This window comes from Trachurus japonicus, chromosome 3, assembly GCF_045865225.1.
Source record: "Trachurus japonicus isolate A0001 chromosome 3, Traja_1.0".
NCBI classification, from domain to species: domain Eukaryota; kingdom Metazoa; phylum Chordata; class Actinopteri; order Carangiformes; family Carangidae; genus Trachurus; species Trachurus japonicus.
Window position 1 is genome coordinate 27749561 of NC_140909.1, and position 22939 is coordinate 27772499.

A 22939-nucleotide genomic window follows, 5' to 3' on the forward strand; every position below is an offset into this window, starting at 1 on the left:
TACATTTTCTTTTGTGCACAGATTCAGTTAATGAGGTGCAGTGAGGTCAATTAGAATTGATTTCTGAGTGGTGTTTTGCCTTGCTTTCTTTATGCTAAGCTAAGCTAAACTACACTATACTAAGTTAATGATTGCTGGCAGTGGTAGCATAGCTTTGTTTTTTTAAATTATTATTCTACAGTTCTCTAGAATGTTCTTTATTTTCTTACTTACTTACTTTTTTCTTTTAAAATGTGAGTTAAGTGCTTTGAATTTCCTGGTGGACTAAATGTTCTATTCAAATAAACTTACCTTGCCTAGTTAGCATGCACACAGTATCGTTTTGATCTAATCCTCTGTAGCAAACCAGCCCAAAACTATTCCAGGTTCTGTCACACGACGTTCACTGCTCACTTTAGAGGGTGACTGCTCTTACTTTACCTCTAATTTCAAGTTACAAAATTGGCAAATCAACATCATCATTGTCGAAAACTGACGATAGTAATGATCAATTCTGCAGAAATCGAACCATTAAAAGCAACCAAACTAAAAAAAAAAAAAAAATCTATTTTACAATCAAAGCACTTTCAGCTGCAATCGTATACGAGTAATACCATTGGGAAATAATGCTGGCAGTACCGAGATGAGTGCATGAATCAGTGGATAATGAACTCTGTACTCTGTAATGAAACGGTGTAGAGAAAGAGGTCAGAGGAAAGAAAAGGGCAGGCTGTGATGTAAGTGCCACCACTCATCATCTGCTAAAGTCAAGGTCAGGACCCTGTGCTGCTCCGTGGTATTTCTGTTGAGCTTTTAAAGAAATGGTCAGGGCGTCAGATGGATGCACCGAGTTGGCCACCGACCTTGGACAACCGTCCGTGTCGCTTTTTGATTGGTAACTGGAAACTCTTTCATAGCAAAGCTGTAGAAAAAAGCCAAACCTTCAAACAGCTTCATCAGACACTGTGTGCCAAAAAAAGCAACAACTGTGGTTTTAATTACCGGCAAATTTTGTTTCTTTTTTTTGTGTGTGTGTGTTTGGTTGCACTTATTATGATAATTGCTGGTGACATGCAACACAACAGGGTTCCCTTTGAATGAGCCTGGGATTTCTGTAGTGTGAAAGCTGGGCTGGTTTGTGTGCTGTGCCTGCGGTAAACGTGGACGCCTCCATCTTGCCTGATTGGACGCTATTTGGCACCGTGGCTGCAGATCTGCTCTGCACACAGTGGGGGTAACACAAGGAGCCCTATAGTGCAGTAATGCAATATTCATGGTGGGGTGTGAGCAGAGCAGTTAAACACAGCAGAGTTGTGAGAAGACCTTCCAACCCTCTATCAGGGAGCAGCTGCTGCCCGGGCTTGCTCCTCTCTCCCAAGCCCGTGCTCTCGCTCCAGCATTATCTCTTTCTTTCCCTGCCCTCCCCTGTTCCCTCTCTGCAGCCTCTCACTCAACCATTAATTTTTAATCACAACTTAAATGGCTGCCTTGGCTGCGACTGTGGGGGCAGCGAGTCAAGGGCTCTTGCCTCTGGTTACAAAGTAGGAAATAAATTTGAAGAGATCAAGCTAAACATACGGGGAGGGAGAGGGCTGACGAGGGAGAAACGCGCAGGGAGGAAAAAATATCAACTTGCTGCTGCCATTACGGCTTAATTAGAACTTCAACTCTTTCATCTTGGAAATTAAGATCAAATTAAGATAAAGAATTGAATTTTGCAAGGGTTTTTTGGAGACCATGAGAAAGTGAGAAAGGAGTGGATTTAGAGGATATGGAATATATGCTGAGGTCTGTTCTGTTTGGGATTTTTTAAATTTACTTTGTGGCATTTATGGAGCAAATGATTCATTTATTCATTGAGAAGGACTCATCAATAATCTGAATAATGCTAGGTTGCATCCCTGACTAACACTCGTCGCACTAAAAGAGTATCTAAAAAGCAGCTTGCCATGACAGTGTATTAAAGGCTCTGCCACTTATTCATGAAGGACAAGCTTGTGTGGATGTTGTCGGTGAGGTGGCAGCTCTCAGGTTTTCCCCTGCATTATTTATTTTCCGTATTGGGGTGGTCTGACCCACTCTTGTAATGAGAACTAGAGTCACGGTCTGTTTGGAGTCCCGGGGCAACACCGTGCAACCGTGTCCCTGGATCACTGCTCAACCACACAGGCCTCTACACAGCCACTGTTTGCTCAGACTTCACTTGGACTGTAAAAGTCAAGCCTTGTTGACACATCTGTGCTGTCTCTCCCCGAGGCTAATGGCTATTACATCTGTCTGCTTCTTTTCAGGGGGGAGAGAGGAAAACTACAAGAATCAAATGCTCCTTTGGAAAAACAGGCAGAGTGAAAACACTGACAGCTGACGGAGAGCTGACAGCCCCCTCCGAGGGGAATTACCGCTGTTGATCTTTCTCACAAGTGCAGGCAGGTGATTACAAAGGTAAAAGACGTGTTTTGAAATACACGTTAATGGCCTCATGAGGAGGCTGCGTGTCAGTGTTTATATTCATAGCAGTGTGTTTTTCACAGGTCAGGGGGGGTTGAGTATTTTGAAGCCTGTAATTTGTGGTTTATGATACTGACAGATGTTTCTGTTATTTTGTCCACCCACTTTATACAATCAGGCCAGAAGCAAAAGAGTTTTTATTTTATTTTATTTTTTGATTTATTTATCAATAAACACAATAATGGTAATTTCCTTTTGATTGACTTAATCAGTTCAATGCTCCAGCTCTTATAGAAACTGTGTACACCTGTGACAGCCCAGAGTAACAAGTAAATAGAATGACTATGTTTTTAATTAGAGTGGAGAATTAGCAATAACCACATGCTCCCTTCCAGGGAAGTCCATGATTCGTTGATTCAACCGCCAAATCGGGACAAAATGTTGTTATGAAAAAAAGATCATACCATTCTGACTATATGGAGGTGCTCACTGCTGCTGAACATCTGAGTTTACATAGAATTTCTTTGTTTTCTAATAATTCACGATACAGTATATAGCTCATGCTGGTACAAACATGTGTGGATGGTTGGACTGGACTTAATGGACATTAATGCACTGTACGTGTATGTACGTGTATGTGTTTTCACACATGGTGGGGACCAAGGGTCAAACCAGATGCAAAAATGATATAGTTTTTGTACTGTTCATATTCACACACTGTTGTTTACACACTGACCTAAACGCACCACACTCGCACCCAAAGTTCAACTGGGCCCACCTCAACACTGCCTGTACAAAAAGCTGATGTGAGTGGGATACAGAACCATCACAGAGCAGTATCTATGATATAACTAAAAATATCATGGGAGAATGTCCTGTTACTGTTATGCCAACTGAATAACTGAACGTGATTATTTGGGTGTTTTAGCTCTTTTTTTTTCAGCAGACAAAGATGCAAATAAGATCATGAATCAGTGAAAGAAAAAACAACATGATTAGATGATTCGTCGACCAAAGGCAAAAACTGACAACTTATACACCATACAATGGTATTTTCATGTCCTGTTGAGAAACTTAAAATTAAGTTAAATTGCCTTGTCCCTATCAAAATAAATGAATAAGCTAAAAACTAAAAACCTGACTTAAAGGTATATTGTGTAGGAATTACTCCCATCTAGCGTTGCGGTTGTACAAGTGGGTACGGAAAGTATTCAGACCTGGCCGTCCAGCCAAACTGAGCAATCGTGGGAGAAGAGCCTTGGTGAGAGAGGTAAAGAAGAACCCAAAGATCACTGTGGCTGAGCTCCAGAGATGCAGTGGGGAGATGGGAGAAAGTTCCAGACAGTCAACTATCACTGCAGCCCTCCACCAGTCGGGGCTGTATGGCAGAGTGGCCCGACGGAGGCCTCTCCTCAGTGCAAGACATATGAAAGCCTGCATAGAGTTTGCCAAAAAACACATGAAGGACTCCCAGACTATGAGAAATAGGATTCTCTGGTCTGATGAGACGAAGATTGAACTTTTTGGCATTAATTCTAAGCGGTATGTGTGGAGAAAACCAGGCACTGCTCATCACCTGCCCAATACAAAGGGCTGCAGTGATAGTTGACTTTGTGGAACTTTCTCCCATCTCCCCACTGCATCTCTGGAGCTCAGCCACAGTGATCTTTGGGTTCTTCTTTACCTCTCTCACCAAGGCTCTTCTCCCACGATTGCTCAGTTTGGCTGGACGGCCAGGTCTAGGAAGAGTTCTGGTCGTCCCAAACTTCTTCCATTTAAGGATTATGGAGGCCACTGTGCTCCTAGGAACATTGAGTGCTGCAGAAATTCTTTTGTAACCTCCAATGAAGGAGTAGAACCATCTCAAGGAGGATCAGAAGAAATGGACAGCATGCGAGTTAAATATGAGTGTCACAGCAAAGGGTTACTTATGACCATGTGATATTTCAGTTTTTCTTTTTTAATAAATTTGCAAAAATTTCCACATTTCTGTTTTTTTCTGTCAAGATGGGGTGCTGAGTGTACATTAATGAGAAATAAAATGAACTTTTTTGATTTTAGCAAATGGCTGCAATGAAATAAAGAATGAAAAATTTAAAGGGGTCTGAATACTTTCCGTACCCACTGTATATCGCAAGCAACTCAATTGTATTTTTCATGCTGCATTCACGTGAAATTGGGCAGATGGCGGACGGACGACAGTTGCTACACGTAACGGCATAAACAAGCCTCTATGTAAACAAGTGGTCCATCAGCACGAGGCAAAACAATACACGTGACAATATGTTGTCATGGCGATGTGGTATTGTTTACCTGACCCACGTTTTACCGGCTTTCTCTGGACTTCTGTGACTAAAATGACATCTGGTTTGTTACCGACAGCCGTCTGCCCAACTGCAGTTGAATGCAGCATCAGTGTAACACTCCATTCCGACCTGAGCCGACAGCTCCGGTGTCTCCGCTGAGTTTCCGTGGTTTCCTACAGTCACGCTGCCACTGAACGTAAAAACATGGCGACACCACATGGCAGCCAGCACCGAGCTTACCCGCTCCATGTAGATATGAATGATATGAACGGCAAATTCAGAGCTTACCGGAACACTTCAGTTCGTTTATGGGGGGATTATTGATTAATGAAAAACGTACTTTTGAACCAAATAATCGATTTTCGTGAATAGATAACAGGAGAAGTTACACAATGTCCCTTTAACAATATGATTAAGTTTTTTTTTCCAACTGGTTTAGTCTTTAAGTATCAAGTTTACCTTCATTTACCATTACATGTTAGCATTACAAACATTTCTATGTTATTCAAGATTAAAGATTCTCATTTGAACGATCTCAAGTATCATTATCGGTGCTAATAATAACGACAGTGTGTGTGAAGCTGGAACTCAATTTTCAGTCATTTCACACATTGGTCTAAAATTCACTTTGCACTTCAAGTGACTCATTGTCCGTGTTTAGTTTAACATCCTCACCTCCGTCAGCAACTTGAACTGTTCAAATAATTCACCTATTGATCCTCTGTTCCTAACCTGACAAATTAACAAAATCAAGGCAGCAGGCTAACTGCATTTATGCTAACCGGTGCACACAGGCACGCACACACACACACACGCACACACACACACACACGTAATCTCTCACTAATCAAGGACATCGATCACATTGCAAAGCACATCTGTCTGCATCCCCCTTCTCAGTGCTGACCCAGATTGATTACTCTGACAGGCTCAGGGCAGAGACAAAGACAAAGAGAGAGAAAGGATGGAGAATGCAGAGAAAACAAAAGAAATGTGGGAAAGAAAACTGAAGGCACGTGACATAAAAGCTCCAGATGTTTGTCTTTGTGTTACACTATTCTATTAGTGCAAATGTAAAAAATATGTCAATATAAACAATACATCTCTAGCCCACTCTGAAGATCTGCGGCCAAGAAATGCAGTTTATCCACTTTATGCCTCTCTGGTGGTGATCACCAGCTTGAGGAGGTTAGACTGAAAACTATTGTTGATAACCTGCATCTGAAAAGCTTTGTACTTTATGTTTCCCTGGGAAAAAAAAGCAAAGATCACTTGTAAAGCAGAAATAATTTGGTTACAAAACCGACGTTTTTGAAATCCATTGTGCTGAGTGCATGAAACAGGCATCCCTCTGCCTGCTACGCTTTCATCCATCTTATATTCCTCCGACTAAATCAATTCTAACCTCAGGAGTATAAGCCCCTCAGGCATCATCAGAAAAACTGGGTTGTGCAACAATACAGTAACATCTATATCTCAACAAAGGACACAGTCAGCTCCTCACGCACCTCCAGTGTGTTTTCACGCCTTAACCACGTACACAGACACGAGCTCTTTACACCAGGGCCACTTGTATGTATACATTAAGAGATCATGCAATACTCTGTAACACATCCACATTGATACATTTTGCCAAATACGTCATTTTTTATGAAAAAGATACTAAATAAAATATAGAAATCATTAACGCAGAAGGTATTCCAGCCACGCAGTAAACGTGACACTTAAGGAAAGCAGTGGCACGTCAAACACGGATTGATACAGGTTTTGTAATGGTGACTGATAAAGGCTCTAATGCTTGGTTAAGATAAGGAAAGACAAATCTATTGCTACAACAAAGAGCAATTTCTTTACACAGCCTTTTCACCCTTTAGTGAGACGCAGAACCAAGAGGTTTCATTACCAGAGGCAGCTGATTAAACCTCTGAGCTCAAGTGCAATCAAGTATAACAAAGCTCCCAGGGTAGAGCATGTCTTCGCCCAGGCAACGCTATTGTGAAAAATGTGTGTTCAATAATATGAAATGTTTAAAAATACTTTTTTATAATAAAGTCCTGATAAAAATACACAATAATAATCACTGGTATATACATTTACTATGCAAGAATATTCTTGTTCAATCAAGACAAACAAACATGAGGATGTGGCACAAAAACCGCAACTATTGTTTTTTTTTCCCACCTCTTGACAACATAAGTGTAGAGGCTGTAATCCAGTAAAAAAGAAAAAAAGAAGCCAATATAGACGATTTATTCAGTAGCTTATTACAACATGAAGTTACGTTTTTCTTTTTAAGGCGACACCTAGTGGCCACGGTAATTATGCCAAGAGCAGAACAAGTGCGGTGTATAAGGAGCGTTAAGTACGCTACTTTTAGTGCCAAAACCTAATTGTTGCCAAAAACCTATGGAAGCCATGGCTTGGTCAGAAACCACTCACTCATTCACTACTCCCTACTCACTACATAGGGAATTCTATATGGAGGACTGAGCTCACTGGTAAAATGAAAACACACTTTCAGACACTACTCCGCTGCACAGTTAATTATGTTCTTACTGTCTCATAATTAAAACGTTCTAGATCAATGACTGTGATACGCGACTACAGTGCATTATGGTATATATTACTTGCTTAGTGACCACCGGTTGTACACTACTTTTCACATTGTGGGATACTATGAGTCTGTTTGTTTATTTTTTTATTTCTAGGATCCCTGTTAGCTGATGTCATGACATTAGCTATTCTCCCCGATGTCTCCAATGCAGTTAAAAAAGAACATAGTCCATACTCACATTCATCACTGTTACAGATCACTGGAACACCTCATTATATACACAAACAGCAAACGGTCCAGTCTAAACTACATTATTAGCTACAAAAAATACATCAGACATTACATTACATTACCAGAACAGTTCAACCCACAAATAATTCCTACAATATAATATTGCGTTATATATTTCTTATTCATGGAATTTACAATTTATTTAAAGCCCCAGTGTGTAACTTATTTGGCTTTTTATTAGCAAAAATCAAATATGTCTTTCATAAATACGTATTTCACTGAAGTCGAATCACACCCGCATACAAATGAAAGCTTTCTCGTACCTTAGAATGAGTTGTTACAAGTCGTTACAAATACATAAGTGGGCGACGCACCGAACCGAGGCTGCCATGTTGCATCGCCATTTTTTACGTTGAGTGGCAGCGTGACCGTAGGTAACCACGGAAACTCAGCGTAGCTGTCGGCTCGGGGAGAAAGTTTTCCAGGTAGCGCCTGTTAAAACTGTCACCACTGTGTAGTGTGAGGAAGGACGGAGGCACTGATGTTGCATTCAGGTGCAGTCAGGCAGACGGCCGTCGGCAAACCAACCGGATGTCATTTTACTTGACGAGTGAAAGACGGTAAAACGTGGGTCAGCTAAACAATACGACATCACCATGACAACATATTGTCACGCCTGTATTGTTTTGTCTCGTGCTGGTGGACCACTTGTTTACATAGAAGCTTGTTTATCCTGTTACATGCAGCGTCTGTTGTCTGTCTGACGTCTGTCCGATTTCACGTGAATGCAACATCAAGAATACGTTCAGATATGCAACCACACCGCTAGATGGGGGGAAGTCCTACACATTATACCTTTAAATAGTCTTTTACTACCTTTTTAAAAATGTTGTTTTGAGTGAATATTTTTGATGTTAGTAGGTAATGTGTTCCATCCTATAATGACTCTGTATATTACAGTAAATTTGTTCTTGGTTTAGGTGTCAGTAAATGATCATATCTTGATTGTCTGATTTGTTGACCTTTCTGGTGAACACTATGAGTCGACTATACAGGGAATATTAATACTCACTAAACATCAGACAGCGCTACAAAATGGCATATTCACTATGTAGTCCACTATATAGTGGGAAGTGAGTGATTTCGGACACAGCCCATGTTATTAGTAACCATGGCGACAATCAGTAAGCCTTTACAGTGTTTGTGGTAACCAGTCATATGAGAAGAGGGTTAAAAAAAATGACCTATGTGGTTATTTGGTTTGTTGTGAGTGCATTGTGGGTAACAAAGCAAACTAATCTCTAAAGACCTTCAAAGTAGCTGACTGAAAGACATGACTGGTGTCAGGAGGTTCAGAACAGCACAAAGAAAGCGTTTTACAAGTTGTATGTGCAGCCAGGAAAACAGCTCCAGACGTAAACTCTGCATGTTCTGCTACATGCAGCGAAGCTCGTCTCAGCCTTCATATAGTAAACTCTTTTTTCTCTGTGCACAGTCTGCAGAGTCATAAATTTGGGGCTGTGCTGCACAGACCCTCGCAGACACAGGCAGACGATGGAATTCACACCTTTGGGATTGAAGAGGAGCATTAACAACAGTCTGAGTCTTAATCCCTTCTCTTAATGTTTGTTCGCTGAAAGAATACTTATTATTTCATGACAACCAGAGCAAAAATACTGTTTCTGTGCAGATTCTGATTTAGAGAGAATTTAACATGCAGGAGCGTCGTCAGTGAATGTGTAAGGACAAGCACATCTACTGTGGCAAAGTTTATTGCTTGGGGCTCTGTGCTGCTCCCATGCCTGTGTACCCTGGTCTCTGCTCGACAGCTCAGCTCTCTCCTCTCTCTTCTCTTCTCCTCTCCCCATTAACCGGCTGACAGATCAGTAATAAACACAGCCTGTCACCTTCAAGGCCTGCCTCTCATTTACTAGAGAACACATGAAACCCTGCTCTCTCGTTCCTCTCTATCTATCTCTCCCTCTCTCCCCTTTATCCGCCGGGCTCATTCGAGCTGAAACCTGATTTTTGGCCCCGGCTGCCTCCGAGGCAGCGAATTCTCCTCTGCACCCAGATAGTCCTGAAAAAGGCATGAATATTAAATGGAAAATCCATGAATAAATAACCAAAACAGGACTTCCGCCACTCTAACCTCTTTCTGTCTCCCGGCGGTGGATGACAGAGGAAGAGCGCAGGGGAGAAATAAAGGAGAAAAAAAAAAGAATCATGACCACCTCAGGAGAGGAGGTGGACATTTGTTAGGTAATTGGCTTTCTCTATTTGCAGTCCCATGGAGCTGTGAGTTCACACGTAAAACAAAGAGGTAATAACAAGGTAACAGTGCAGCTGATGGTTAGTGGAGCAAAATTCAGCTATACAACATTTTCACTGGGAATATATTGTGTTATTTTCCATTTGCGATGCAAGTGAGGGATAAAAGCCATACATATTGCAACAGCTCCATAATGTATGCGCGGGAAATGCAAATTACATTGAACAGAGAGCTGGAAGTGCAGTGTGTACAAGGGGTATGATGTGGAATACATAACAGCCAAATAAAGAGAATCATTTATTTGTGATGTATACTCACTAGTCCCCTGGCACGTGGCTGTTACACGGGAACAAGTAAATATAGATTTCTTTGCCTCAAGCAATTCCCATAAGGGTGCTTAAAATGTATTGTACTGGATTTCAATGGACCATATTTTCCAACACAGCACACGCGGACAAATGATAACACGCGTGTACAGACAGTAGCTGCTAGTATAAAACATAATTGTATCTTCCGTGTCTGTGTGTGGGCTCTAATTTCTTGCAAACTCTCATCATAATTGTCCAAAGATTATCTGGTGAGTTACCAGGATGTTTCCAAGAAAGTCTCCTGCAATTTTGAGTGAGTGGAGAAAGTGTTTGTCATGACAGTTATGAGTTCTTAGAGGAAAGTGGGAAACTGCTCAGAAACAGATGTTAATATCAAGTGCAGTTTCCTAAAAAATAAAAACAAGCAAAAACAATAATTGAAATACTTTTGATTCTCCGTGACTCTGCACAGCACACTAACCCAGCTCATAAACCATGAGAATGATAGTCTTCTTTCAAAAATAAAAGAGACAGCACGGGAGTGAAACAGTGGTAGATGGATAATTATACAGTTTTTTTTCTAGTTATATCAACAGTGTGTATGCAATTTGTTTTTATCTCTCCAAACAGCCTGTCTCTGTTGCTTGCAGCCTCTTTCTCATCTTTGCTAGTTCTATACCTTCATGTCAACAAAACATGTTTCATTCATGTGCATTAACCTGTGAGACAACATGAGAGCAAAACTGTTGGGATAGTAAAATAAGATCGTATATAAAGAAAAAACTGGCTAAGTGAGTGAATGTTTAAAAAAAAAGAAATTGCTATTGATAATAGTTGAAATGGCTTTTGAGGAAATGGAAGCTGAATGAATTGAGCGCCTCAGGGTGGAGACAGGAGAACTATACTTTGTCGACCTTGAGGTCTTTTGAAATGCCTCCAGTCTCTAGTGATTTTGAGATTATATATGTCAATGACTTGCGCTACAAGAGATAAAAAAGATCTCATCATGACCTGCTGCTGAAGCTGAATTTCTCAGCTTAGCAATTATATCCATGACTTCCTTCCCTGTAGTTGGATCAAATCTCTGCGAAAGAGAGTTCCTTTGTATCTGCTGGAAAGCCATTAGTGTGACTAATCTTCATAGAAAAAGATGAGCCAAGACTCACAAAGCTGACTGAATTCACATGTAATATCACAAGTTCTACTCTCACCACCACACTGAGCTGGGAATGGGCTGTTCCTTGTTAAAAGCATGTTGGAAGACTGTTTTGTTTTTAAACTGCTGCAGTCTCTCCTCCCTCTTCAATCAGTACAATGTGTGCTGCTTACATTGATTTCATTACATCAAGCAAAAGACTTAAAGGTCCCATATTTTATGAAGGTAGATGTCGGTGTCTTGGCTGATTATAAATCAGGTCTAGGTTCTGCAGCGTTTTTCAGATTTCAACTCTGGAGAGTGGTTTCTCTTTTTTGTGTTTTCAAGCCTCCAAAACGCCGTCGCCATCTAAACGAAAGGCACATCCAATGAAATATTTTCATTCAATATTTCATCCACGAGCGTTGTCGTGTAAACAGGGCCTGACTGTTTACCTGGTTACTACAGTCAGTCAGAAAGCAGCCAATCAGAACAACTAGGTTGTTTTTGGTTCTTAAAATCACAAATATACTGTCTTCTTCTTTATCTTTGAATAAAATACTGTAAAAGTGTAAAATATGGGGCCTTACGTCACCCGTTTCACTCATGGAACATAAATAGAAGTTTAATAATTTGTAGGATTTGTAATAGGAATGTTAAAAAAATTTGACAGCATCTGGCAGCTTTGGCTCATTCTGCTACACCAGTCCCAGTTTGCAAGTCTGCTAATTTAAGTTGAGAAAGGACTGTGATTCCAAACGTCTGCCTTCACACTTGGAGGAACCTAAAGTTAAGCTTAAATAAATTCAGATCTGTCTAGAGATGTGTGTAGAGATGGCTTATGTCAGGACTGTCATCGCTCCAACTTTCAAGGAGCTCTACGTGCTGCAGGATAATGAACTCTGCATTTCTGGGATCAGCTGATCAACTGTTTTTTCCAGGTCCAGTCATTTTTGCACAAGAGAAATTAAAATAATAAAACTATTCATGGAAAATAAATTATCATTACAGAGTGAAGAGCAGGTGTGGTTTGACATTTTGCATCGGATATAACAAAAACTACATGAAGAAAGCATCTGGGCGGTATATCATACAGAGAATGCCAGGCTATTGAAAACACAGAGGAACTGAGGGAGTCGGTATAAGGAAGAGAAAAAAGACACTTGGGTTCGGGACAGAGAGCCAAATAGCTTTCAACACCCAGTGTGACCTTCAGCATACACAGCAGCACACACACAGAGACACACACGCACACACAGACTGATACAAATGTTCACAGGATGTGACCATAAACCATAATGCACATCCCTTATTACAGGGAGTGAGCCTTGGCTATTTGCCATTTTAAATGCCACAGACTCCACAGGGTAATGACTGATCAACCTGAGTTTGCATCTAGCAGTGCCTAACATATTATCTACAAAGCCCACTGTGAAACTGGCAGGAGAAAGAGAGGTGGGGGGGGGGGGGGCAGTGTCGCAATATTTGATAATTGCCGAATGCATCCAATATTGTCCATCAGTATGTGGACTGGTTTGCTCCCCTGTCCTCTCCTGTCCAATCTGCAAGATGACTACACCGTCAGGAAAAAGCAAAGCATCAGCTGAAGCCAAGGATCCTTCAGACCGGGCCGCAGCATCATGCAGCTTTGGGGCTCATGTGTTTGGTTTGGCATCCACACCAACCAAAACACCTCCCATTCATAAGAAAAACATTGATTCCCAAGCACAGAATGCAAAGACAGAGAGAAAGTGGCAGGTGAAGACAAACACACTTCTAGCATGGCAGGATATTTCTTATCACTTTTGGCAGAATAACAAGATGCTTAATTTAATTTCCCCATGTACTTGGATTTAATGTGATTTTACAATGTTTGGTGTTTACTGTAATATTGTCTTAATGGATGGGGATTATATCAGTTATTTATGAGCATTTGAATAGTTTGTTCATTTCAAAATGGATCCCAGGAAAAGTAGCTGTTGCTACGGTAACAGTTAATTGAAGGATGAATAAATAATTGACGATAAAAACCAACTACGATTCCAGTGAACAAACTGAGAGGTGGTGACACACAGTGATACCCAGGCAGCTTTGTTTCTGCTCTGCTTTTAAACTTCACTTGACAACCTGACTTGCCTGTATCAAAGCTGATTGAACAAAAAATGAAAAAAAAAAAACCCCACTTAAAGGGATAGTTCACCCTAGAATGATATTTCGCTCATTATCTACTCACCCTCATGTTGACTAAGGGCTGGGAGAAGTTTCAGAGTCCTCCGTGGCTTCTCTGAGTTACAGGGGGTCTCGGCATAGCAGTGCATGTCCATATAACGGTTGCAAAGGGACACCGGAGCTCTTCGTAAAAAAACACACACAAAAAAACATCCAAATACCTCCATGATGCTCGTATGTAATGTCCGTCTTGTGCTGAAGCCCCAAATTGCGTAATTGTCCCGAAAAAAATTAAATAAGTCTATATTTTAAGCTTGTTTGTAGCGGAAGCTTCTCGAAGCTCCTCTTCCTGGTCCGTCCAAATCTCGCGTGATTCGCAGTAACCGCACTGACGCATGCTGACGCCGGCGCAAATCACGCGAGATTTGGACGGACCAGGAAGAGGAGCTTCGAGAAGCTTCCGCTACAAACAAGCTCAAAATATAGACTTATTTAATTTTCTTCGGGACAATTACGCAATTTGGGGCTTCAGCACAAGACGGACATTACATACGAGCATCATGGAGGTATTTGGATGTTTTTTTGTGTGTGTTTTTTTACGAAGAGCTCCGGTGTCCCTTTGCAACCGTTATATGGACATGCACTGCTATGCCAAGACCCCCTGTAACTCAGAGAAGCCACGGAGGACTCTGAAACTTCTTCCAGCCCTTAGTCAACATGAGGGTGAGTAGATAATGAGCGAAATATCATTCTAGGGTGAACTATCCCTTTAACTCTTAACCCATGTTGAGCCGTAAATCACTGGATCTGCTGAAAGGAATGAAAAAGCAGGCAACGGCTGCTTTTCCCTGCTCATTCTGATGAGGCATGAGATGGCCGGCGATGCCAGTGACAAGCAGATCTTGTCAATGTAAGCTGCAGCGGGAGCTAAAAAAAAAAAAAAAAAAAGAAATACTTGTGCTAAGCCCCCCTGAGTAAGAGGAGCGGTAAAGCCTTGACCCGTGAGATGCAGTGGGAATTGAGGTGGAAGAGGGGGGCGAGAGAGCAAGAGAGTGAGATAGTGAATATCAGGCTGGTGAATAGAACAGGACGGACAAGCTGAGTCCAGAGTATCAGGAGATAACCAATCCAAACACCTGGACTAGCACGGACAGCTGGGAGCATGGTGTCATCAATGCCCACTACTTGAGAAGAGCTAATACCTACAGATAGTATGCTAACACAGAGTGAAGACAGGAGGCAAAGGGACTATTTTACAAATTACTTAAAGGGATAGTTGATCATTTTGGCAACTTCGCCTATTCCATAATCCCTATAATCATAGTAGTAGGTTCATTACCTTTAATTATCTGTGCATGTTGTTTTGAGATCAGCGGGGCAGAGACGTGAGCTGCTCAGTGAACACAATGGAGGTGAATGGTACAGGTCCCCTGTCCCTCAAAACGTCTTCAAATACACAATCCAACAACTCCAAAACACTCTTCTGGACAAGTGGTGACCTGCACATTTACCACACTATGAAATAATCATGTATGTAACATTACGACACGTGAAGAGAATACTCGGAACTACTTCAAATCACTCTGCCCAACAGCCGTGTCTGAAAAGTAGATCTGGCTTTACATTTGCCTCAAAAACAACTCTGTCTCATAATGTTACATTATTATTTCATAGCATGGTGAATGTGCAGGTCACAACTTGTCCACCAGAGCGTTTTGGAGTTGTTGGATTGTGTATTTGAGGGACAGGGGACCTGTACCATTCACCTCCATGTGTTCACTGAGCAGCTCGCGTCTCTGCTCCGCAGATCTCAAAACAACATGCAACAATAATTAAAGGTAATGAACTTAACTCTAGGTAAATTTGCCAAAATGTTGAACTATCCTGTTACAACATGATATATTATGAAAATGCTTTTTTGATTTGATGTGACTGATGTGAAGGGACCCCAATATCAAATATATTGATTTTTGATTTACATAATTGTCTTTTACACAGTGTCACACAGAATGACTGACTGGTGTCACCTATAATTCACTTTTCAGGTACATTAGTTTGACGCTCCAGGTGTGTGTATAAGCCTAGACTATATACTGTATATAGACTCATCCCTCTCCGCTCTGCCTGGCTGTTACATTTCAAAATCCACTTTGCTGCAGTAAACCTAAACAACCTCTGAGCTATACATGCTGAAAATGGTAAGTCTTGATAAAAGATTTCGGATTGTACAATCAAATACGTTTTGCCCGACAGTAACAAAATGACAATAGGTGCTGCTGATTGTGCTGTCTCTGGGCTGCATTACCACACACTCATCAGAGGATCAGAGGTGGTGATGACACTGTGTTCGGCTGGGACTAGATATGTGAAATTACACATGTGAAAGCCATAGCTGGAACAAAGCCGGGAGGCAGACAGGACAATAAGGAAGGCAGTGCTGTGACAGTAACACACCGGAGAACACCGCCGACGGGATCTCTGTGTGGACAGAGGAAACGTTACGTTATCAAAATAAAACTTTATCTGTTTTCAGTTCAGTCTTTAGAGACGTAGACATTTGAAATAAAAAATATATAGCTGCAGCTACTGCAGAAATAAAAAAGGCAACACACTATTTATTTATCGACCGATTATAAGCAAGCTGCTGATTCATAAACCTACAAGTTACTGTCAGTTTAAATAATGTAGGGACATTTCCCCACAGTACACCTATAACAATGTGTCAGCATATCTTATCAGGCTCAGGTGTGGAATTAATGACGGAATGAAAGGTGAAAGTGTGAAAATGAAAACAAAAAAGCGGTGTGATCCCTTCCCTCCAAAGTCGTGGAGTGGGAAAGTGCAACAGTTTGATGATTTCTGAAACAGGGCTGAGGACTGACAGTATTTTCAGGCACTCACTGAACCCGTCTTTGTACCGGCGCTCAAACCTGAACACATTTTTCATGACGTGCTCACATTTAATGCACACTTCATTTCACTTGTCTGCTCAGGTCTACGCTTAAACCTGTAAAACCTTCTTAACTGTTCCTCGTTTTCACAAAACTGGAGACAATGCCATCACATCCATTTTAGTGGAATAAAAAAAGGGCACAGCTCCTGCTAGATTCTACCTTGAGCCTCTCTCTCTCAGAAAGAAAGAAAGAAAGAAAAAAAAGCCCTCTCCATCGATCTGGAAAGATGTGAAAGAGGCACAGCTGCATAAACAATCCTCTCAAGTCTTTAGAGGGTTTTGAAATATTAACAAAAGAGCTTGCAGGTACATCATTTTGCAGCAGCAGCAATGGCAGCAGAGGGAAAACGTGTTTGAGTCCTATTATAAATCACACAATACAGCAACAACATTGCACATCCAGGCTCGGCTTGTCCCCCCGGCAACCTGACAGCAGAATCCCCGTCTTTACAGATGGCTCTCAGAGAGAGTCTGTACATGTGCATGCGGTAGCGTGCCTTGTGCATGTACGTTTGTAATTCTTGTTTTATTAATGAAAACAAAGTAATCAGGAAATGGATGCAGCGTTATCGCTCTTTCACGTGTCCATTTAACGTATGTGGTGCGACATGTACGAATGCAGAAGGGAGGGGGGGCGGGGAGCAGATGGAAAATAAGGGAATGATGAAAACTGTTAGTTGAGTCGGGCTAATTTCATCCACTCCACTTCCCAATCCCCTCACATGAAAGAAGGAGGAGGACTTACAGATCTTGTGCTTCCCTTTCATGGGGAATTTCACCAGCATCTCCTGAGGGTTGGTGCAGATGAAGACGAATGGGGAGGCTGACTCCTCACAGGTACCAGGGAACTGCAGGGTGAGGGTTGGGGGTGGAGAGAGAAGAACAGTTTAGCATCACCTTACATGCGACCACCATGGCCATATTGTGCAGAAAATAACGTTATTATAACCTTTATTTAAACTCGGAAATATATTGAGGAGAAAACCTCATTTGGAATATAGCCGAGACAAAACACAAAACATTTGAGGACAAGACATACAGTAACACAAAATGCTTGAAACATACAAGCATATCTGCGGACAAGACACAACACAAAACGTTTGAAGCATACAAGTATATGTAGCCGATGTTAATCTGGTCCTCTGCATTGTGTTTCGGTACGAACTGCCCCAGATGGGGTTCGAACCAAACTGTTGTGCCAAGAGGTCAATGACCGCTTAGCAGTCAGGTTTGCACGTCCTTTATGGGTGAGTGAGTGCACCCGGACCCTCCGTTACACATATCCGTGGACAAGACACAACACAAAACGTTTGAAGCATACAGGCATATCCGAAATCCGAAATCCCAAAAAGTAAAGTAGCTGGAAGTAAAATAAGATGCAGTTATGTTATTGTCCTACTGATAAAGGTGAGATTGTTCCAGGTTGCAGGTGCAACAGTAAGAAAAACTGGATTTTCCTAATCCAGTATTAAGAGACGTAACCTGCAGTGTGAGCCAGTCCTTTGGCCGAGTGTGATAGAGAGCTGCATTAAAAGATACTAAAGAGTTAATATAGAACATTAAAGCTCAGTGTGTCACAGTTATGAATCATTCAGTGAGCGTCTCTTGTTTGGACGCCTACGTCAACGCCGGCTGTCCCGCTTGCCTGATGTAACATAACATTACATGCCTGACAGCAACTGATAGTTATGAGTGTGCGCGCCATAGTCGCACGGCTAATGATGCAGCTGCTAATGAGAACAGTTACAACCACGTGCGAACAGTGAAAACGAGCTGAGATTTATTACAACCAGCATTGAAATCAAACGTGCAAAGACTTTTTTTTTTAAAATCAGATGTTTGGTGTGGCAGACGCACAGCGAGAGAAAATACTATTAAAACTCTGTGCACAATATTGATGTGTTCACTTATTAATAGCACACTGAATATTGAAATTGTAACACATCACAATTAAATAAATGGGCTTACGTCTACATGCGTCTCACTGAGCTGCACCTCCTGACGTATTTATGTGCGACCGTACAACGTTCCAATGAAGGAGAGGGTGTTTTACAGCGCATAACTGACAGCAGCCTACAGCACAGAGAGGCCTGGAGACAAGAGAAAGCCCCCCCCCCCGTGTTATTGATTGGTCTCTCAGGTGAGAGTCGGGAATTGACTGACACAGTGACAAAGGAGTCATCTTTCCCATCACTGGCAGCCAACGGCTCTCAGCTCATCCAATTTCCTCCGGCGCTATCAGATAGTGCCCATGATTGCATCTAGCCGGCCAGGAAGTGGCTCTTTTCATGACAGCATGCTTTTTCCTCCCCCCTTCCCCACCCCCACCCCTCTCTCTGCTCTTATTCTCCGCCTCCCTATCTCCCTCAAAGGAGCACTGAAGGTTGTGACAAATTTGGGGCTTTTAAGGGAAATCAACAGAGTCGGCAATCCATCTGTACAGGGGCCCGCTGACGAACTGGGGAAAGATGATAGAGATGTTTATTTCAGATTACAGTCCATGTCAACCTGTGCGCAATACGCCAGCGAGTGATAAAATACATAAACACTCAGTCATTAGACATTGGTGGGGAGCCTTAAAGAGCCCCTTGATTTCTTCCTCCTACGGCAAAATGACACAGTGATTTCATTGAAATGAGGTCTTCCAGCCAAGTGTGAAGTCTCCCAGTTAGAACTCCCTACAGCCCTTTAGCAAAAAATAAGCTGTGATTTAGAGGAGGGTTAAACGAGGTGAGGGTTGGAGCTGCAAAAAAAAGAAAGAATGTGGTGTGGCGTGTTGAGATAAATTTTTCTTCCTGTCGACAAAAACAAAATAACAACAGATAGGTTTGTTCCTCCACTTTATCTACACTAGTGGCTGAAGCCTGGTGTAGTGTATTCCTCTTCACCTCAGACCTCCGCTGTTCAACGGAGATGATTAAAAACACTTCACTGTCAGACTGTGCAGCGTGTTCCTTCATCAACACAGGCACTGGAGTTTATTTTCCAAATACACCCCGTCCAGCTGTAGCCAGCAGTCACGAGCGCCGCAATTATGTATAAGGGTCGGCATCGTGCTCCGTCACAACTGGTTCTCACAACGAGCCGTTAAACCACATCAGAAATCAAGTGTTTATTGTTCTGAATGGCCACACAATTTTGTTTAAATGCTGGGGGATAACACTAACAGCACATATTTTCTGACAGTCTCTCCACAAAGACTCTCACAGTGTTGCGCTCGGTTGTCCACATGAAAAAGTGCCCTAAATAGTTGTGTAATGAATTTTGAAAAAAAGAAAGAGAGCTGGAGAGAGAGAGAGAGAGGGGTTCATACTTTCTCACCTCTCGCACCACAGTGTGAAGTGGTGGGGAATGCTAGATGTTTGGAAAGCTATCCAACAGACAAGCAGCTCTGATGGGAGTATTCGTATAGTGGCCCCAGCAGCAGCAAACAAATGCACCATAATAGCTCTTTCAGAGAGGTTTTGTAAAAAGAAAAAAAAAAAAGGCTGTCAAGGCTGGTTTCTTTTCTGTAAATGAAAATATATTTGTGACCTACAAGAGCAGCACTGCAGGAAAATAGACAGTAGGAGTAGTGCACACTCCTGGTAACATAACATCAAGTAACTGCTGTAAAATCCTCAAATTCTCATAATTTCTCACTTTGATCCAGTGTTGAACCTTCAATATCTATAACTCTAACTCCAACCAGTACCTGAAACCACACATTCACATAGACCCTGGTCTTTCTTGTTGGTTTTCATCTTTAAAGGGGACATATTATGGAAATATCACTTTTTGAAGGCTCTTTAAAGGGACAACGAGGAGTTTTGGAATTTCACACTACATTTCCCATGAGCCTCGGAGCGCACGGTGAAATTCGTAGACCAGCGCAAGACGGATGGAAGCGAGAAAATTTGCCAAGAATGTTTTCATTGATCAAGAATGAAAGTCGGAGGTTGGAAGACGATCAGATACCGTCATAGTTCCGACCATAAACCGCAAGTAGGCGGTGTTATTACCATGACCCGCCGGGCAGCGTCCGCAAAACCAAAACTAGGAAATGCTGGGCGAGCCGACCACTAAATAATAATATCAAAATAACTATAAAGCCCATTAACCCATTAACAAGTGTGGGTAACGTAGATTCATCCACATTAATATGAGACTTTTTTATAACCCCAAAAAAAACCTCCTCTGTGTCTGTTTAACATATATTTGGGTGTTTGTCTTGCCGTCCGGCCCCCAAAATGTGAGAAATAAATCTGTAATGTTCAGGCTCCCTAGGTTGAAATCCATGTGGTTTTATGAGCTGTTACCTCAGATGTCTTCAAGTGATGCAACTAGGATTCAAATTTGCATAACCCCACCCCTACCTGGTACCGGTAGAAGGGGCAGGGCAAGCAGTGGTTCATTTGCATTTAAAGGGACAGACACTGAAACCAGCCGTTCTGAACAGGGCTGTTTTGAGAGGATGAAAAGCTGTGATGTTTGATCTTTGGGGGATTTTGACCAAATCATGTCACAGACATGTCTTTAAGACACCTGGGAACTATTTTAATTTGTGGAAAGGGGGCAGAATATGTCTCCTTTAAAATAATTTGTTGCCAGCAGGTTCATATCAAAACATTAAAGAAACCGCTCCAAATAAATGGCTAGTGCTCACATTGGCATTACCATGTCGACCCCGCTGTCTGCCCTTTCTCGTTTGTATTAGCCATGAGCCTGGTGTTTTCCTGTAGCAATTAACGCCCATTAGGTTAGAAAGAATGGATCCCTTCTTTAAAGCAGCCAGAGGGGATGTGAAATTCCTCCTACAATGTAAGGATCGATCCTGGGAACTGTTAACACCATGCAAGCGCTTCTCAAATAGCTTACTTAGGTAAGCAACTTTGTAGAGTCTCCATTTAAATGTACATTAGGAGGACACCTTAATCCAGAGTGGTTTAATTTGTGCACAGTGATTACTTTTAAAGAAGCATTAGTCTGTGTCATTCATTCTGCTGGATTATACAGAATCTGATAGATGACCATGCTTTCGGCTGTGATTTGATTACAACAGCAGTTACAGACCTGAGATAAATATACAGCAGCAGTCTGGTGTAAATAGGTCAAATGTTGGTTAAACACATAAGCCTGTGTTGCAGTGGTAGAGAACACACAAAAAGCACATTCTTTTTTTTTTTTTGATGGACTATGGGAATGTTTCTACTGTCTATAAATAACCACAAAAAGGGAAAAGAAAATGAAGGTATCACAGCTTATGAGGGCAGAGTGATTATTCAAAAGGAAGGAAGAGGACGCACTGTTTGAAAAGATGAGTTCAGCCTCATTTGAGATAATTAACAAGAAAAAAACAAACCCAAAACAACTCATGTTAGACAAGATGGCTGTAATGTCGGAGGTACACAAGGAAACAAAATGGTGGTGGTCTCGCTAAAATCAGATGAAACGAGCGGAGCTGCAGCCAGAGCTGGAGTGTGGTGTGCGAGACCCCGCCAGTTGCCTGCTCTTTCATCCTCCATTAGCTAATTAGCATTTAAAGCTGTTGAATGTGCTGCTTTTCCTCACCACCCCCCCTCACCCACCCACACCCACTACCACCACCACCTAATTGTTTCCATTCCATGTTAATCAAAAGGGCATGAAACGTTGTGGTTGTGTGACACGGAGGTTCGCTAAAGCCCTCCACATTCATCAGGAAGGATCTAATGCAGTCGGAGTGGACCTCCTTACAAATGCAATTAGAGCTGAGCTTGCTGACACACACAGGTATTGAATTATGAAACCGTTGGGTGGGTTTATGTGGAAACACTGTGTCACACTAATCCGAGTCGTTAGAGTGACAGTTTCTTAATCTGGTCGCCCCGGGGCATCCTGGGTAGTAGGACTAAAGTGTTTTGCGTAGACGAGATCTGAGGGTGTGTGTGTATAGTGACGGTGTGTGACAGGTGCATTAAACTGTCTCCTCTGCTTGGGGCAAGTTTACAGGCTGCTGAAAGTCAGACAACAGTGAGACAATGACCCTGCAGCTTCTGCTGGATCACACACACATCACACACACTCAACACAGCTTTACCAACAGTGGTTTACATACAGTACATATGACCACATGCTCCTTTTCAGCTTCTCAGTATTGGACCTTTTTTCCACAGACCCAACAATCAACAGGCATCTTAGCTAGCGGCGTACTGGTAACATGGACAGCTTCACAGCTCTGCACATTTGGTACATGCTGTACACTTGTTACCTGCTTCTTCTGCTTCTGCTACATATTTTGTTCAGCTGCTGAGCCAAAGCCCGCGGCAGGAAATGTGGCGCGTTCCCTGAGCGCCACGGCCATTCTGTGTCCAGACGAGGTAAACACGCTAGAGTAATTAGACTCCTCAACGCATTATCTGGGCGTGTGTTAGTCTGACTGTGAGAAGTTCGATTTAGTTTGATTTCAGTCCAACTAACACAACGTCCTGTACACCTGAGTGTTGGGTTTCTAGAAAATAGACCTCACCCTGGATAGTAGGACTGAACAATATGCAAGAAACAAAATTCAAAAATCACATTGTGATTATGATATAAGTCACTTGAAGCTGTCATTTCTATATTTT

The 22939-nt window shown here is 42.0% G+C and overlaps 1 protein-coding gene across 1 annotated transcript in view; it reads right to left on the reverse strand.

The window, feature by feature from the left end:
- trip4 (thyroid hormone receptor interactor 4) overlaps nucleotides 1-22939 on the reverse strand; it is a 93311-nt gene that overhangs the window by 37252 nt on the left and 33120 nt on the right. Inside the window, exon 12 of the mRNA XM_085768841.1 lies at nucleotides 17101-17203. Within this exon, the coding sequence (XP_085624967.1) occupies nucleotides 17101-17203 (103 nt within the window). The remainder of the gene's footprint in view (nucleotides 1-17100; nucleotides 17204-22939) is intronic.